This window comes from Gymnoscopelus microlampas, assembly GCF_963454915.1.
Source record: "Gymnoscopelus microlampas genome assembly, chromosome: 23".
NCBI lineage: Eukaryota > Metazoa > Chordata > Actinopteri > Myctophiformes > Myctophidae > Gymnoscopelus > Gymnoscopelus microlampas.
In genome coordinates this window covers 6,829,617-6,848,733 of record NC_139960.1, presented here as the reverse complement: position 1 = coordinate 6,848,733, position 19,117 = coordinate 6,829,617, and the positions used below count along the sequence as shown (strand labels likewise).

General features: G+C 42.8%; 1 protein-coding gene across 2 annotated transcripts in view; it reads right to left on the bottom strand.

Moving 5' to 3' along the window:
- znf800b (zinc finger protein 800b) overlaps positions 1 to 19,117 on the bottom strand; it is a 63,928-nt gene that overhangs the window by 7,174 nt on the left and 37,637 nt on the right. For both annotated transcript variants that reach the window (XM_084049607.1, XM_084049608.1), the window contains exons 4-10: positions 14,234 to 14,329; positions 10,361 to 10,504; positions 6,893 to 7,064; positions 5,915 to 6,119; positions 4,208 to 4,370; positions 2,605 to 3,005; positions 1 to 748 (exon numbers count right to left, since the gene is read on the bottom strand). The exon at positions 1 to 748 is cut by the window's left edge and continues 515 nt beyond it. In XM_084049607.1, coding sequence (XP_083905733.1) covers positions 1 to 748; positions 2,605 to 3,005; positions 4,208 to 4,370; positions 5,915 to 6,119; positions 6,893 to 7,064; positions 10,361 to 10,504; positions 14,234 to 14,329 — 1,929 coding nt within the window. The remainder of the gene's footprint in view (positions 749 to 2,604; positions 3,006 to 4,207; positions 4,371 to 5,914; positions 6,120 to 6,892; positions 7,065 to 10,360; positions 10,505 to 14,233; positions 14,330 to 19,117) is intronic.

Below are 19,117 nucleotides of genomic sequence, written 5' to 3'. Positions count from 1 at the left end.
GGCTGGAGTTGTTGAGCACCGACTCGGCCGAGCGCTTCACCGCCCGGCTCTCCAGGTTGGGCATGATCTTGGCCAGGTAGCTCGACGACTTCTTGTGGACCACGGTGACGTGGCGCAGGACGTCGCGCTTCCGCCGCGACTCGTAGCGGCAGAGCGGGCAGCGGTAGAACTTGATGAAGATGTCGGTGCCGTCCGTGTGCAGCTCGATGTGCTTGGTGAGGTTCTGCCGGGAGCTGAACTGCCGCTTGCACAGCTTGCAGAAGAGCTGCTTGAAGTCGAAGCCCACCGACAGCTTGGGGGCTTTGTTGGCGCGGGGTGGCGGGGGGGACGAGGCAGACGCCGACGAGGATGCCGTCGAGGACTTGGGGCTTGGCGGCGGCTGTTCCTCCATCTTCACTTTCACCCCTTTGGTCGCCGGCGCTGCGGCCGCTGCCGCCGGCGCCGGGGGAGTGGGCGCCGCCCCCTTCCTCGGTGGCGTGTCGGCACGGTCGCTCGGGGACGCCGAGGCGGACGAGCTGCTTTCCGTGTCCTCCTCCTCTTCTTCCTCTTCTTCATCATCGTTGTCGTCCGAGGACTCCTCCACTTCCTGCTTCACCCGGATACCCTCGCCGCTCGCACTGCTGCTGTTGTTGGGCGGGGGCGAGGAGGTTGTTGCGGAGGTTGACGCGGAGGTTGTCGTGGCAACATTACTGCCATTCTTCAGGTTGTACATCTTGTGCACGATGCCCATGTGTCTCTTCAGCATCACCTGAAATGCACCGGAAAAATACATCCATTAATGCCTCGACACAAAACATAAAGACATCTTTAAGTGTATGATGTACAAGTTTGAAAAGGTTGCTCTTTTTTCATCGTTCATCACCCCAGGGGTCAAATGTATCGAAGCCAGTCTCATCAAAGGCGGCAGTGGCTCAGGAGTTCGAGCGGCTGCTTGGAAATAAAAAAGTTCCCGGTTCGATCCGTTTCCTAAGTGTCCTTGAGCAAGACACTTCACCCCTAACTGCTCCCGAGGAGCAGATTAGCAAAAGAAAAAGGGTGCTATATAAATGTGCCATTTACCATTCATCACGGCAGCCAGGAAGAGGCTGGTGACTCAGCGGAGGCTGGGCCGTTAGTTTAATAAACACTTCAACATCAACAGATAAAACGGCTCACTCTAGTAGAGCAGCCTGAGAGCTGCAGTTCCTCTTAAGGCCCATTTATACTCAACGTTAAGTAGGTGTATGGATACGGATGGAGCCTTATGTCTGCTCTCTGCCTTTATTTCATCTGTCTCTGTGCTAGAGATGCACAAATGGGCTCTGACGTCACCCGAATCCACGTGTACAAATAAATCCTCCTCCAGCCATGGGAGCAGTGCAGCCCCTACGATCGCTTGAACTACAGCTAGTTCAAGCGATCAACCACATCTAGTTTAAGCAAGACACGACAATATGGAGGAACCTTTTGGGGAGAGATTGTGCGAGTTGGTGAGGACGTTTAAAAATATATATGATGTCACTTGGCCCGGACACAGGACTTGCAGAATAGGTCTTTGTTACAAGGTACATTATTATGACCTCTTTGACTGTAAAAGAAAACTTTTACTCTTGACTGCCCTCCTGTGGAAGTATTTGTTAACACCCATGCCAACGTAAAGGATGGAAGTGTGAGCAGGACTTATAATATACACATGAGACAGGCCTTTACACATAAGACAGGAGGCAGCAGGTTGTACACACCCTGGAGCTGCTTCAGGCGATGTTAGTTGAAGCTAATACCTACTAGAGCCCGACCGCCATTTCGGTTTTGGCAGATATATCGGCCATCAATAGTTTTCTTTGTTTTTTTAATTGGGCTTAAGTGATTAAAATAAAGCTTAGCCTTAGTGTATTCTATATTTAGTTTGTTCATTGTATGATTAAAGTCAAATAAGCTTAATATACATGTATATTTACATTACTTACATTATCTAAATGTATTTGTGTTTATTTGTATTTCTTTGTTTGCTAATAAGTTCAATGTTGTCAAATAGAAACTTTAATCAAATTTAACTTTTCAAATTAACTACCAAATTAGTTGTTGTTTTTTTTTACAAAATATCGGTCAAAACATTGGTGGTCTGGGACATTGGTTCTCAAAGTGGGGTCCGGGGACCCCCAGGGGTCCTTGAGGGAGTTCCAGGGGGTACCCAGCTTAATGATGGATAGTAACCAAATGGAACCTTACATGTCTGTAACTCAGAAAGTGTACAAATGGAACCAAATGGACCCTAACGGGTCCATTTGGTTCCATTTGTACACTCTCAGAGTTAAATCAACATTGATTTTACAATATAAATGGGGGTCCCAGAGATAGAAATGCCGTTAAATGGAGGTCCGTATAGCCTAATGCATGTCAAACTGGGGGTCCTTGAAATTAAAATGGTTGAGAATCACTGCTAGAGACATACAAATCTTCTCTTATGGGGGTCCCTGGCATATCTTTTCAAATGGGGGTCCGCGGGCTAATAAGTGTCAATTTGGGGGTCCTTGACATGAAAAAGTTTGAGAACCACTGGTCTGGGACTCTCCAAAATCGGAAACAAACCCAAATCTCTGGCAACGGTCGGCCTGTAATACCAACCTGCGAGCTGTAGGTCCTCTTACAGAGCAGACAGCGACACGTGGTCAGGTTGTACTGAGCCGTAGCCGTAGCCGTAGCCGTAGCTGTGGCTGTGGCTGTGGCAGCGTTGGAGGCTTTGTTTTGGCTCTGCGGCGTTCCTTTAGAGCTGATGGGCGTGGTGGTGGTGGTCTTGGGGGTGGTGCATCTGGTGGGGGACGGGTTGGCAGCAGGCTTCTTGGGCGGCGTGGCCTCCAAGGTGAGGAGCTGTCCGGGTCGCGTGGCGATCTCGGGGGTGATGGTGTCCCGGCGCAGGCCGCGGTGCACCTCGTCGAAATGGCGCCGCACGTTGGCCTTGGTGGCGAAGTTCTTGTAACAGACGGGGCAGGACTTGCCGGTGGGCGTGCTCAGGGTCCTCGGACGACCTGCAAGATAAAAGAATTATGATAAGAGTTACACGTTCTAGTCTAAAGTCATGCACACGACTTCTCTTTTTCTTATTTTAAGAGTTAACAAATTACGATACATTACTTTAACGATTTGAACCATTGCGTACCTATTCTGGGCATGTCATAACAGGCGAACATTATGTGAAAATAGGCAAAGAGTAGGCAAAATTAGTCACACGTTATATAGTCAATACGTTGTGTGCTTGTAAAGCGGCTATTTTTAAACTAAGAGCTTTGGTGTAGAGGGGGAAATGTGGGGCCCAAGTATAGAGCCGTGGGGTTTGTATATCATGGGGTTAAGTGGTTTATAAACCAAATTTTCTTAATCAGCAGCTAGACTGGAAACCACTCCTTATCATACAGATTACATATCAAATGACTTTGTCCTACAAATCTGTTTTAGTCTTGCAAATAGAGCAACTCTATTGGCCTTATTCTTGGCCCTTCTCCAGGACGGCGCCATTGCCTTCTTGCTGCTTCATTCAATATCTGGTCAATTTTGCCCTGGTAGGATGCAGGTGTAATCCAAGACAAATAGGAAGCAAGACCCGCCTTCTGCGGTTTACTTCCCGTATCTGCGTGACGTAGGTAGGTAACTTTAGGAGACCGGACGTAGGTTGGAGTCTATTAATTCCAATGGGAGAGTGAACGTGAACATTCTTTAGCCCCATGGCAACTGAACTATTGGACCCAATCGCCACAAACCACACAATTTTCCCAACATTCTGACACTAAAAGGGCTTTTTTCACGGAAACAAACCAGGAGAAAATCTACTTTCTTATCGAGCTTTTTCTGGCCAAGGAAAACACTCTCGCGAGAGTGTGTTGGACGTTTGTGAGATCTGCCGCCAGGCGGCGCCCCCATTTTTATACCATTTGTGTACCATTTCGCCTATAGTGTATACAATATCCACCATCTTTAGAGTTGAAATGGTGAGCCTGGCCAGGAATAAGGTGAATACTGTAAGTAAGAGACATTCAACAATGAGCCGTGCGGTTACTGAAAGATAATGCATCTTGTGGACAACTAGTTGATCTGTAGAGAGCATTATTGTTCAATAAGTGCACGGCTAGTGATTATCCTCCTTGCACCATGGCCACCAAGTATAGCTTATAGCTAACGTTAGCTTCAATAACTTTTAATACAGTAGAAAAACAGATTGTAGCCAGATATGAACCTTTGACGAGGGACAGCAGGCTGGTGGGGACAGTGCGCGTCTCTGTGAACTTTCGGAGCTCCTCTAGTTTGGTCTGGTGCTCCTTGCGACAGTGACGCCTGATGCTGCGTCGCGAGTTAAAGTCCTTCCCACACAGACAGCAGGAGATGGTTACATCCTCTACCTGGAGAGAGAGAGAGAGAGAGAGAGGTTTATTTTCATGAGAGTCATTTAAGTGCAAAACATTTTGCTTGCTTCTCTACTTTCTCTTCCTCTAGGAAACGTGGCAGTTCTAACCAATAACTGAATGTGTGTGTGTGTGTGTGTGTGTGTGTGTGTGTGTGTGTGTGTGTGTGTGTGTGTGTGTGTGTGTGTGTGTGTGTGTGTGTGTGTGTGTGTGTGTGTGTGTGTCTGTCACATGCACACATATTTATAGCTTCCATACTTTTCCTGCTCTATAAAACCAAAGAAAAACTGCAGGGTTCCCATTAAGTTGATGTATTTACTCCAAAGAACAGTGACATTTTTATGCCTTCCGTATGTTTTTGGCTTGTCTGTCCGTCCCAACATTGTGATATATCTCAGGAATGCATTGAGAGGATTTCAGGACATTTAGCACAAACGTCCACTTGGACTCAAGGATGAACTGATTAGAAGTAACTAGTCAAGGGTCAAAGGTTACTGTGACCTCACAAAACATGTTCATTGGTCTGTTATCATGTCATGTTGATTGGTAAAACTCTTAATTACTACAAAGACACTGATGTAAACAACAATTGGTTGGCGGAGGCGTACGACCATGATGCAGTATTTCCATTTAGCCTTAGTGTGTCGGAGAGTTGTTCATTGTTTGAAATCGAATGATAATGTTATGCACGATACCTGTCCATATGAAATTGGCTGTGCAAATCACCAGTGGTGGAAAAAGTACTCAAATGTTTTACTTAAGTAAAAGTATCTATACTGCAATGTAGAAGTAGCTACTCTGTTACAAGTAAAAGTCCGGAATTCAAAATTTACTTCAGTAAAAGTACAAAAGTATTGGTATCAAAATGTACCTAAAGTACCAAAAGTAAAAGTACTAAAATGTTTGAAAATAGCAGATCTACAAGCTCACAACGCGTAGCGATTTTTCAAATAATTGTAGTGGAGTAAAAGTACAATATTTGCCTCTGAGATGTAGTGGAGTAGAAGTAAAAGTATTGCAAATTGTAAATACTCCAGTAAAGTAAAAGTACCTCAATATTGTACTTAAGTACAGTACTTGAGTAAGTATGTACTTAGTTACCTTACCAGTGGTTTTCAACCAGTGGTCCGGGGACCACCAGTGGTCCTTGAGGGAGTTCCAGGGGGTCCTCAGCTAAATGATGGATAGGAACCAAATGGACCCTTATGGGTCTGTAACTCTCAGAGTTAAATTAACATTGATGTTTTAATATAAATTGGGGTCCCAGAGATAGAAATGCCATTAAATGGGGGTACGTAGCCTAATGCATGTTAAACTGGGGGTCCTTGAAATTAAAATGGTTGAGAATCACTGCTAGAGCCGTAAAAATCGTCTCTTATTGGGGGTCCCTGGCATATCTTTTCAAATGGGGGTCCCTGTGGTAATGTTTGTCAATTTGAGGGTCCTTGACGCAAAAAAGGTTGAGAACCACTGCCTTACACCACTGCACGCCACTGTTTATTCTGGTACAGACCCATCCATCCATCCATCCATCCACTCACCCCACTCGTGGAGCCATCCTCTTCAGCCTGCGTGGGCTCCTCGGGGGCCTCCTCTTCGGGGGCCTCTCGTCTCCTCTTGGCCTGGCTGTAGCTCTGGGACTCGAAGGAGCTGCTGGGGCCCTCGGAGGCCCCCTGCTGACTCTGCTGCTGGGGCTCCCCCGAGCCCCCCTCCTCTAGTTCCCACGCCACCGGACTCTGTCTGTTACTGACAAGACGAAGGATAGACGTCACAAAAAAAAAAAGTAAGAACATTTGCCGTCCCAAACCATTGCTGTCCTCTCCATCAGTGGTGGAAAAAGTACTCAAATGTTTTACTTAAGTAAAGTAATAGCAGATCTACAAGCTCACAACGCGTCGCATCGTGAGCTTGTAGATCGGCTATTCTCAAATGGCTGATATAGGGCTGAAGTGGTTACTGTGTGTTTTGTGATAATAATCCAAATCCACAAAGTAACTAGTAACTAAAGTTTTCAAATAATTCTGGTGGAGTAAAAGTACAATATTTGCCTCTGAGATGTAGTGGAGTAGAAGTCAAAGTGTAGACAATTGGAAATACTCCAGTAAAGTAAAAGTACCTCAAAATTGTACTTAAAGTAATGCTAGGTAACTTTTTCAATAAAACTAAAGTTAAATTGTACATCATTTGTGAGTGGCAAATGTTTCACAACACCCACTCAATGAATTTCACCCCCGAAAGCCTTTTATTTATATATTTTCTATTGAACGGGGTCGGGGTTGACGTTCCCGCGATAATGACGTCATCTGGCCGGAAAATGGAAGCGGAAATGCACCGGTTTCCTGTTTGGCCTGTTTGTGTGTGTGTGTGTGTGTGTGTGTGTGTGTGTGTGTGTGTGTGTGTGTGTGTGTGTGTGTGTGTGTGTGTGTGTGTGTGTGTGTGTGTGTGTGTGTGTGTGTGTGTGTGTGTGTGTGTGTGCATGTGTGTGTGTGTGTGTGTGTGTGTGTGTGTTCTACCGGTACCTGGCTGTGTGTGCTGGGTATCTGTTGAGCTCGTCTTCGGTGCTGAGGTACTGGAACACGGCCTTGGTACTGGTCTCGATGGGTTCTAGTCGCACCACATGGTCCGGTCTGTCCTTCCTGGGATAGATGGCCTCCAGCAGGTCTCTGATGGCCACACTCTGCCTGTCGTCGCCTGGGGGAGGACAGGGACATTAGAGAAAACACATCATCAACTGAAGGACAGACACGTGAAAACAGTGATTCTCAAACTTCTTAAAGAAATATTGAACCAATGAAAAGTATTAAAAAGGAAATGCACGCACTTCTGATAAAACCAGCTAACTCCATTGGATCCTCACACTTTCGGCTAAAGTCCACCAAAGGGGGGTGGAGATAGCTGGTTTTGCTGACCCCAGGCTCCACCCTCTTTTGGCCTCCAACCTCATTGTGAGCTTGGAGGTCCATTTAGCTGTTATTATCAATGATGAACAAAACCTCCTAACTCCACTTTTTGTTTTTTGTCATTTCCTGAAAAATGAACATTTTGGAGATAGCTGGTTTTCTGCCGGACAGCAGAGATATATTAATTTGGGGGTCCTTGGCATGAAGGAGTACAGAGACATAAAGTATAGAGCAGCGGTTCTCAAACTTTTTTGGCTTCAGTACCCTCTGTACCTGACAACATTTTGCTTACAAAACTGCAAGAGAAAACCCATTATGATGCTATTAATGAATATACTAACACACTATTAACACTACACTACTAACACATTATTTTAGAATTAGATTTGACCTTATTAAGAAATGACTTCAAACAGAGAAGAGACCCTCTGCTTTGTTACTCGAAAAAGAAACAACTTCTTGATTGGCTTTAATACACAAAACCATTATCCAACCCCCCGAGCGGAGATGGGAACCGATAAGACCATTCATCAAAACTAATAACAGATACAACCTCCAACTATTTGTTATGCTCTGCGGCTTGTGGGGAAAATTAAGTTGGCGATTCGTAAAACAATTTTGCCCAGATCGATGGCGCGGAAAACAAAACATTTCTTATGAAAAATGACGGTCTTTGTTTTTCCTGCGATCGTTAACCCATTAAGACCGGGTAACGCATCTGTGTGTCATTTTTAGATTTCTTTGGCTATTCAAAAATAGCAGATCTACAAGCTCACGCTATGAGCTTGTAGATCTGCTTTTTTTCTTTTTAATCATGAATTTTTCTGCAAATCTTTGAATATATATTTTCTAAAGCGAATATTTGTAACTCAAATCTTTGCTTCTGGGGGATTCTACAAATCTCTTCTAAATCCTAACAGTTTTATTTATTAAACGTATGTTGCTATAATCAGTGGTTCCCAAACTTTTTTCATGTCAAGGACCACCCAAAATTATATGTATTTGGCCGCGGACCCCCATCTCAAAATATGTTGTTCAGGGACCCCCCAGAAGCCCAGATTTGAGTTAAAAATGTTCCCTTTAAAATATATATATTCAAATATTCGCACAAATGTTCATGATTATTATTATTTTTTGCAGATATACAAGCTCAAGTTATATCTGCTATTTTTCAATAGCCAAAGTATAAAATAATGGTTAAAGTGGTTACACAGATGCGTTCCCGGTTTGAATGGGTTAAGGTGAAGGAATCTGAGCAGATACTTTTTGATCTGCGGGCGCCTGTAAGCTATATTTTTCTCCAAACCAAATAAGGGATGGAACGTGATGATAGTGCAAGAAGAGGAGAGGAGAGGAGAAGCAGAGTAAGTATCATTACTTGTGTAAAGAGGAGAGAGAGAGAGAGAGCGAGAGAGAGAGAGAGAGGGGGGAGGGGGGGTAATGAGAGGTACTGTACATCAAAGACACAGTGGATGATCAAAGTGTTTCCTCACAGACAGTCACAGTAGAAAGTGAACTATAGGAGAACTACGTGAGAGACATGTTCAATGTTGAAGTGAGCGCAATACGGTGTGTGTGTGTGTGTGTGTGTGTGTGTGTGTGTGTGTCTAGCGCATGGACCGTCCGCTCAAGTTTTTAGCTGGCTGCGGCGGACTCAATTGTTCTACTGTACCACTCATCCTAGGTTATAATAATATATATTAACCCATTGAGACCTGAAGCCGATTCAACATGTCTCCTAAATCCCAACAGTATTCTGAAAAACGTATGTTTCTATATCAGTGGTGCTCAATATTTTTAATGTCAAGGACCCCCAAAACTATATGTATTTGGCCGCGGACCCCCATCAAAATATTTTGTTCCAGGGACCCCCAGAAGCAAAGATTTGCGTTAAAAATGTTCGCTTTAAAAATATATATATTCAAAGATTTGCACACATTTTCACGAATTTTCAAAAATAGCAGATCTACAAGCTCGTAGCGCGGCACTCTGTGCCACGCTATGAGCTTGTATATCTGCTATTTTTGAATAGCCCAAAGTGTAAAATAATGCTTTTTAGCTCAAATCTAAAAATGACACAGTTCCAGGTTCCAGTTCCTTAATGGGTTAAAAGGTAAGAAAAACGTAGTCCGGAATTCACCTTTAAAGCTACATACAATCTCACGACTGAAAATGTTTGTCAGGCCAAGTTCTAATCTGTGATTTGTGATGAACACCATGACAAACCCCCACACTAGAGCTCTGTTTCATAATCTATCAGCTCATAATTCTAAAGAAATGTGTCCTGCTGTTCCACATATAGCCGTTTCAGATGAAGAAATTGCAGCTTGAGGCTTTAATGCTTTTATGAAATAAAACACCTAACTAATAAACACTCTTTAATCTATTCTATTGCTAGTTTGGCCACTTAAAATAATCTTTAATCTGGCTGCTATGGAATCCAAATGATAGTCGTGGCAACTGGGAACTTCCATCTGATGTCCTCACAAGTACAGTATAGTAACACAAACGTCTGTGTGTGTGTGTGTGTGTGTGTGTGTGTGTGTTTGTATTACTATACTTGCGAGGACCAAGTGTAGTAGAATTTTAAGAAATATACATTGTTTTCCTGGTCCTCACAAGACAAATGGTTGTTTTATAGTAAAAAACATTTTTTAGAGATACGTTTACAATCAGAAAAACATTCAGGTTAGGATTAGACATTTAGAGGTTTAGGTTTAGGGATTGGAATTAGAGTTAAACATGATTTATACTTAGTTGCACGCCAGTGTCGTGCACCGAAAAACAGCTGATCTATAAGCTCACAACGCGTCGCAGCGCGACGCGTTGTGGCCTTGTAGATCTGCTGTTTTTCGGCTTTAGGCTTACGGTTAAAAATGGCAAAATATATTTATTTTTTAAATGGCATTCATAAAATGGCTGTCCTAAAGTGTTGATGTCCTCACAAGTATAGTAATAGGAAACGTGTGTGTGTGTGTGTGTGTGTGTGTGTGTGTGTGTGCGTGTGCGTGTGCGTGTGCGTGTGCGTGTGCATGTGCGTGTGCGTGTGTGTGTGTGTGTGTACGTGTGCGTGTGGTGTGCGCTCACCATCAGGTTCAGGCATTCTGCGCAGACAGTAGTACTCTTTGTGTGTGATGAGGTTGGGCAGGCCTCGAAACAAACTGCGACACAGCTTACACTCAAATATGGTGTCGACTTCCCACAGCAACATGTGTTTCAATTCACTGGTACCTAGCAGAGAGAGAGACAGAGACAGAGACAGAGAGAGAGAGAGAGGGGGCGAGGAAAGAGAGGGTAGAGAGATAGAGAAGAGAATAAGACAGGAAGTAAGCAGAGAGAAGTTAATTATATGAATTTGTCTTGGGGAGACAGATGAAAAACAGCAAGTTGATTTTCATATTCATAAAGTGTACTTTGTGTGGCTCCCACCAGAACACAGCATTACCGCCAAACATCTCAACTACACCGTAAAAATCCACAGAGTTCATTTTACTCGGAGAGTACAAGCCGTGAGGGTCCATTAGGTCCTTGGTTCTCAAAGTGGGGTCCGGGGACCCCCAGGGGTACTTGAGGGGGTTCCAGGGGGTCCCCAGCTAAATGATGGATAGGAACCAAATGGACCCTTATGGGTCTGTAACTCTGAGAGTGTACAAATGGAACCAAATGGACCCTAACGGGTCCATTTGGTTCCATTTGTACACTCTCAGAGTTAGATTAACATTGATTTTACAAAATGAATTGGGGTCCCAGAGATAGAAATCCTATTAAATAGGGGTCCGTAGCCTAATGTCAAGCTGGGGGTCCTTGAAATTAAAATGGTTGAGAATCACTGCTAGAGTACAAATCGTACAAATCTTCTCATATGGGGGTCCCTAGCTGGCTTATCTTCTCAAATGGGGGTCCGAGGGCTAATAAGTGTCAATTTGGGGGTCCTTGACATGAAAAAGTTTGAGAACCAATGCATTAGGTAACATTCGTATACTCTCTAAGTTAGAAATGGATAAATCATCACTGAGGATTTTACTGTGTACAGACTGTGTAACAGGGAACCGGTGAAGTTACGAGCGCCAACAAAAATCTGGTTCAAGGACAGCGGCCCCCTGTGTTCGTCTACGTCTACATCTGGCTCCATCGACGTGATCCATCTTTGTCAGAAATGCGGATGAGATATTGAACGATCGCTCTTGTGTGAATAGGGAAAATATTACACGAGACAAATACGGCACTGCATTGAAGGAGACGTAATTCTGCCGGTGAAAGTTTGCCACGGGGTGAAGTTACAAAAGTGCAAAAGTAAAGATGTGATGGTAACCCATTAACTCATTCACTGCCTGAATTATTTCTGGCCGCGATTTTTCATTGAAAAAAAAAGTACTCAGGAGCCGAGATATAACATTTTTAAGTTTTAAGTTAACAAGGAAGTGGATGGGAGTCTAGATCTTCGAAAAATCATATCTCCTTGGTCTTTGGGTCAAATAAAAAAATGTAAAAAAATTGAAACAAATAAAAGTTGTTTTAGTCGTTCTAGGCAGTGAATGAGTTAAGACCTGGAACGCATCTGTGTCACTTTTTGATTAAAGCTAAAAAGCATCATTTTACACTTTGGCTACTCAAAAATAGCAGATCTACAAGCTCATAGCGTAGATCTGCTATTTTTGAAAAATCGTGAAAATGTGTGCAAATCTTTGAATATATATTATTTTAAAGCGAACATTTTTTAACTCAAATCTTTGCTTCTGGGGGGTCCCTGGAACAAAATGTTTTGCGATGGGGGTCCGCGGCAAAATTCATATGATTTTGGGGGTCCTTGATATGAAAACGTTTGAGCACCACTGACATAGAAACATACGTTTTTCAGAATACTGTAGGGATTTAGAAGACATTTGTAGAATCGGCTTCAGCTCTTTAATGGGTAAGAACACATCTGACAACATGAAGAAGGTGTGTCTACTTTAATGCAGTGCGATGTTTGTCTTTTAGACATGTTTTGTGTGTTTCTGGTCTGTAGTCAGACTCCCCCAAATATTGATCTTGCCTTTATAAAGTATCGTTTTAGATTTATTTCACTTGACGATGTTTTGACAATGACGGATTACGGTCTGTGGATCCAAATGTGATAAAACGCCAGTGGTAACCTTTACCGTGCATACGATTCAAATGCTGAAGGATAGCGGCCATTCTTGTATGTTTCATGACGCATAATGGTCATCGTTCGTCATCATCTCAGCGGCCTCGACTGTCAACAACTGTATTGTATTGTTGACGAAGCCATTCACTGTTCGAACAACGTAATGCTTGGTCGATGCCGTCTGATTCATCGGCCACCCCCACACACACACACAAAGATACAATTACAACGCACGTTCTATGAGCATTTGGGTGTCTGAGTCATGCACACACACACATGCATTGTGATATGTAGGACAATGTATTTCCAATTTCCAATACTTCTACTTCTACTCCACTACATCTCAGAGGCAAATATTGTACTTTTACTCCACTACAATTATTTGAAAACTTTAGTTACTAGTTACTTTTCAGATATAAATTATGATATAATGAAACACACAGTAACCACTTTAGCCCTATTTTATACCGAGGCTATTTGAAAATAGCCGATCTACAAGATCTGCTATTTTCAAAAATTTAGTACTTTTACTTTTGGTACTTTAAGTACATTTTGATGCCAATACTTTTGTACTTTTACTCAAGTAAATTTTTTGAATTTTGGACTTTTACTTGTAACAGAGTATTTTTATATTGCAGTATTGGTACTTTTACTTAAGTAAAGAATTTAACTACTTTTTCCACCACTGGAACAACGTAATGCTTGGTCGATGCCGTCTGATTCATCACACAAAGATACAATTACGACACACGTTCTATGAGCATTTGGGTGTCTGAGTCATGCACACACACACACACACACACACACACACACACACACACACACACACACACACACACACACACACACACACACACACACACACACACACACACACACACACACACACACACACACACACACACGCTCACACACCCAAAAACAGAAGTGTGCTGTGCAATCTAGGACAACACCAGAGAAAAGCATGCTCACACAGCTTCCTGTAGAGATTGCAGTGGTGTAAAGTAGTATCTAAGTACATGTACTCAAGTAAACCAAAGTAAAAGTACTCATTCGGCAGAAGATCCCATTTCACAACTTTTCAAATATCTGAAATGTATTAAAATATTTAGAAAATAGCAGATCTACAAGCTCACAAGTTGTATTTGTGAGCTTGTAGATCTGCTGTTTTCAAATAGCCGAAGTAATCAATGTATGTTTTGTAATAATCAAAATCAACAAAGTAACTACCGTAGTAACTGAAGTTTTCAAATAATTGTAGGGGAATAAAAGTACAATATTTAGTGGAGTAGAAGTAAAAGTGTAGAAAACTGGAAATATTCCAGGAAAGTAAATGTACCTCAAATTTTTATTTTACAAAATAAACTCCACTAAACTCCATAAAGATATTGTCAATAATAATAATCTGTTGCTTCTGTCCTCCATCAAAGCAGTAGTGATTCCATTCACTATCAGGCCCCAAAATCACACTTGTATCACAGAAACGAACACAAACAAGTAGAAAAACTAGGCCTAGTATGTAAAATGGGGGAAATTATATTACTTATTGTTTCATTATAGCTTTGACACACGTTCTCTAGCACAACAGAAATCAATAGGTCACTAACATTGGTGTAACAAGAACATCGCTGTCAGTAGGGGAAATAGGTAGGAAAAGAATTGCGCACCAGTAAAAAAAAAAAGAAATCTATATGGCAAAATCTGTTTTGTTTGCGTTCTTTTCTGTGCTTTATTTTCTGTTAATGGTATGGCCACTTCCCATTCAAGATAGAATATCTTTATCCCTCTACCCTTCTCTCTCACACACTCGCACGCACACACAAGCTTTGTACCTGAGCGGAAGCACTCTATAATCTGTTGGATTCCCGATTTGGAGGTCTGTAGAGGTTGCTGAAACAGCGGAGGGTCTCCAGGTTCTATACAGTAACCTACAAGCACGCACGCACACACACACACACACACACACACACACACACACACACACACACACACACACACACACACACACACACACACACACACACACACACACACACACACACACACACACACACAGAGAGAAATGTAGATCAAGTTAAAAAAAACAGATGGTAACAATGTATAAACAACCATAATGAGACAGAGAGAAAGAGAAAGAGATACATAGACAGACAGACAAAGAGATTTCATTTTCATAGTCAATATGTGCATAAAATGAGTGACAGTGAAGCAGTGTGTGTTTGTGTAATACCCAGAGATATAAGGGATCAAACAAAGTATATTGCTTTGAGCTCATGAGACAATAACATCTAAGACGCGCACGCACGCACACGCACACGCACACACACACACACACACACACACACACACACACACACACACACACACACACACACACACACACACACACACACACAGAGCAGGCAATTTAAATTGCTTTCAGATACTTTAAAATCCCTTGTTTCACACTTTACCGCAGAGTTGATTGCATGAAACACACGGCGTGACATCGATAAAACAGGAAATGACATCGTGAAAAACTTGGACTGTCTCACTCTCACGTATTCACACATGTTTAGTGGTCGTCACACTCCCATAGTTCAGGAGCCTATATCTCCTGTTTCTGTAGCATGCGGCAGCTTGGTGTCGTGTACAAGTACACCCCCTGGACAACATGATGCTAGTATGTCACATGATGTACAAGTACACCCCCTGGACATGACCAGATGCTAGTAAATACATGGGCCAAATGCGGCCCCCACCTTCACTTAATGCGGCTCGCAGGTTAATATCGGAATACTGATATATTATTGATTTCAGCTGTTCCAATTCCAAACATGCAACGATGACCCGCTTTAATTACTTCAGTCTATATTAGTAGCTGAATGACTAGTATTACAATTCTATTGTCTTTTGTTATGTCCATTGTATTTGTATTCATTTGTATCATACGTTTAACTAAATGCATTTGAGATTCAATATGTTACTTTTCAGGATTCCAATTCAAAAGTAGCAAAACAAAATTCAGGATTCCAATTCAAAAATAGCAAAAATAGCAGATCTACAAGCTCAAGCATGTAGATCGGCTATTTTTGCTACTTTTGCGTGACATAGAATGGCATTAATTTACGAAAAAAGTTAGAATACGGAGATAAGAGGTGTCTGCCCAACAGAATATGCAATGTGGCCCTCTAGAGTGAGTGTGGAAATATAGTGGCCCTCTCCATCATCAAAGCTGCCCACCCCTGCGCTAGAATGTTGCAGGGACTTCCCCCCATCCAGCCCTTGATGCTGAGTGCCAAGCAGGGAGGCATTGGGTACCATTTTTATAGTGTTAGGTATGACTCGGCCGGGAATTGAACCCCGGCCGGCCTATCTCAGGACGAACACTCTAACCACGATATGAGAATGTGTCTCCAAATATTTAGTTCACATTGCTATTTTCATCATCAGACTGTGTGAGTTGAATGCGACAAAACTACGATCTACACCAAAGTCTGGCGGGGCAATGTTTTATCTCGAGAGGAAAACAAGCAAAATGAGAAAAAAGGAAAGGAGCCGGTCTTGACTTGGCAGAAGAGGACAACATTCTGCCAACATGGGTTGGCAATTCTTCAAAGCGAGATGATAACATCTACAGACATTTTTCCAAAACTGTCTGCACATGGGACAAGTAGATAGGCTACGTAGTGATTGATTCACTGTGCTTAAACACACATGAACCCTGTTAAACTGCCCCAGTATTTCCTCCAGTAAAATGTAGCTGTTTCTGTTAACACAAACAATGACCTGCCCTTTATTTGGTAGGTGCTTACAGATTCATTTCAAGCATCATCTTAGCACCACCAGCCAAGACAGAAATTTTGCATAGCCTACGATGGTGTGGATGGGTTGGTATATGGCCGTTCTTGAATGACCGAAGATGCTTATGACAAATCTTTTATGTGGACATTTCATCTGGGATGACACTAAAGCCTGTAGCATGCCCTATTCCAAAGGAAGTGAAACTATTTTCAGCTTCAGCAGGTCAATAAAAACAAAATGATGTCACTGCAGAGCAAACAAACTGACTCATTGCCTTGCCGAAGTTTGTTTCAGCAGTTCTTGCACCTCAAACATTTTTAACTATCGAAATTCACTGGTGGAAAGTAACTATGTACATTTACTCAAGTACTGTACTTAAGTACAATTATGAGGTATTTGTACTTTACTTGAGTAATTCCAATTTTCAGTACTTTTACTTCTACTCCATTACATCTCAGAGGCAAATATTGTACTTTTACTCCACTACAATTATTTCAAAATTTTAGTTACTAGTGACTTTGTAGATTTTGATTATTGTTACAAAACATACATTAACCACTTCAGCCCTATAGACATTTCGGCCATTTGAAAATAGACGATCTACAAGCTCACAATGCGTTGCAATGGGACTTATTGTGAGCTTGTACATCTGCTATTTTTATTTCTAAGATTTTTTTAAATCTTGAGATGGGACACTCCGCATAATGAGCACTTTTACTTTCTGTACTTTAAGTACATTTTGATGCCAATACTTTTGTACTTTACTCAAGCACATTTTGAATTCCGGACTTTTACTTGTAACACAGAATTTCTACATTGCAGTATTGATACTTTTACTTAGGTCAAAATTGGGTGCACTTTTTCCACCACTGTCCAAATGCAAGTATCGGACGTGACTGGTCAGACACTCAATGCACTTGTGATTTATATCTTCTTATTTACACAACCTGCGACATACCATAGAGTTTTGAAGAAAGCTCGTCTGACGTTAGGAGGTACAAACCTCTGTAATCCCGCTCTAAGCTACTACAAACACAACCAGATGGATGAATTAATGGAGAGAGAGATAGCACACAAGTTGTCCATGTGTCTGTCGCCAGACATGGCACAAATCTCCGAGACAATCATGTCAAAGCACGTCAGGGGACGATGTAAACAAACAGCCGAGATCTGTGGTAAAAATCACCCAGTCCAACACTGTATACAGTGGGCGGTGTCTAGGTTCTCAAAGTGGGGTCCGGGGACCCCTAGGGGTCCTTGGGGGGGTTCCAGGGGGGTTCCCGGCAATCACAGTGTTCACTAACACTCATAGCTATGAGCTTGTAGATCTGCATTTTTTTTTTAAATCGTGAAAATTTGTGCAAACCTTTGAATATATATATTTTTAAAGTGAACATTTGTACCTCAAATATTTCCTTCTGGGGGGTCCCTGGAACAAAATATTTTGAGATGGGGGTACGCGGCCAGATACATAGCATTTTGGGGGTCCTTGACATCCAGCGAGTATACGACATGCAGTCTTGCAGGTATACATTTGTAACATTCAGAATGTTGGTGTTAACCCAAATGCCTTCTAAACCAGTACATAGCCAACTTTATGTACATCACACTTTCAAGATTAACGCTTTTTTTTTTAAAATAGCAGATGTACAAGCTTGCAGTGCGGCACGGAGTGGCACACTGTGAGATTGTATATCTGCTGTTTTTGAATAGCCAACGCTAAAATCTAAAGTGACACAGATGCTTTCCCGCTTTTAATGTTTCTAAAAACGTTTTTTTAAATCCTAACCGAGCGTCATTTAAATAACAAGCCCTTAAATATTCTACGACCAAACAAAGCATGGAAAGCCAATAAGAAAGAGTTCCCCCGCCTGCCTCGCCGCGGCTGCCTGTCAAGTCACACACACACACGCACACACGCAGGCACGCACGCAGGCAGGCATGCGTAGATAGGTGTGCTGTGCTGCGTGGAAGGGACAGCCGTAGCGACCTTTATAAACTTGACCAAAGAGATCAACTCTACTTCACCACAACAATCGGAGTCACTGACAGATTTGAAAAATATTCTGGATTTGAGGTTCTTGGCCTCTCTTGTGCCAAGGGCTCTGACGTTGATCGCTGTAGTAGTTTGTGAGATTAGCCACAGACAGACAAACACCCACACAGGAGCAAAACCAATAAATCTCTGCTGCTTTTTCGGCCTGGCGGAGATTAATGAATAGACACATGAGTGAAGAAGAAGGTCACACATGCGCGGCATTCGAATGTTGAGTGAGATAGAGAGAGAGGGAGAAAGGGAGAGAGGATGGAATAGAGAAAGCAAGTCAGAAAATGCCCCTCCCCCCTCCCAGAGGCCTACTGCTTTAGTCCTTTGGGGTCACCGACCCCTACCATTCCTGACCCCGTTTCACCAACCCCCTCAACGGGGTCAGAGGTCAACCAATCAGAGCGGTGGGCTGACACTAACTAACCGGTTGAACGCGGGCCTGCATGACTCCTTTCTTTACCCCCGGGAGGGAGCAGGAATCAACGGAGCGAGTGGTCTTTCAGTGTAAGCCACCAGAGGACGGACTTCTCTTTGTGTGGAAGAGGAGAATGACCGAGAGAGAGAGAGAGAGAGAGAGAGAGAGAGAGAGAGAGAGAGAGAGAGAGAGAGAGAGAGAGAGAGAGAGAGAGAGAGAGAGAGAGAGAGAGAGAGAGAGAGAGAGAGAGAGAGAGAACGAGGTAGCTCTGTCAGACATGGTGACGAGAGAGGCTGCCACTCTGACAGCCAATTAGAAACAACTTCCTGAACCCTGTCCGATCTGACTTCCTGCTTTGACAAATTCACACCTTTCTCCTCTACTTTGTCAGGCTAGTGTGTGTGTGTGTGTGTGTGTGTGTGTGTGTGTGTGTGTGTGTGTGTGTGTGTGTGTGTGTGTACGTGTGTGTGC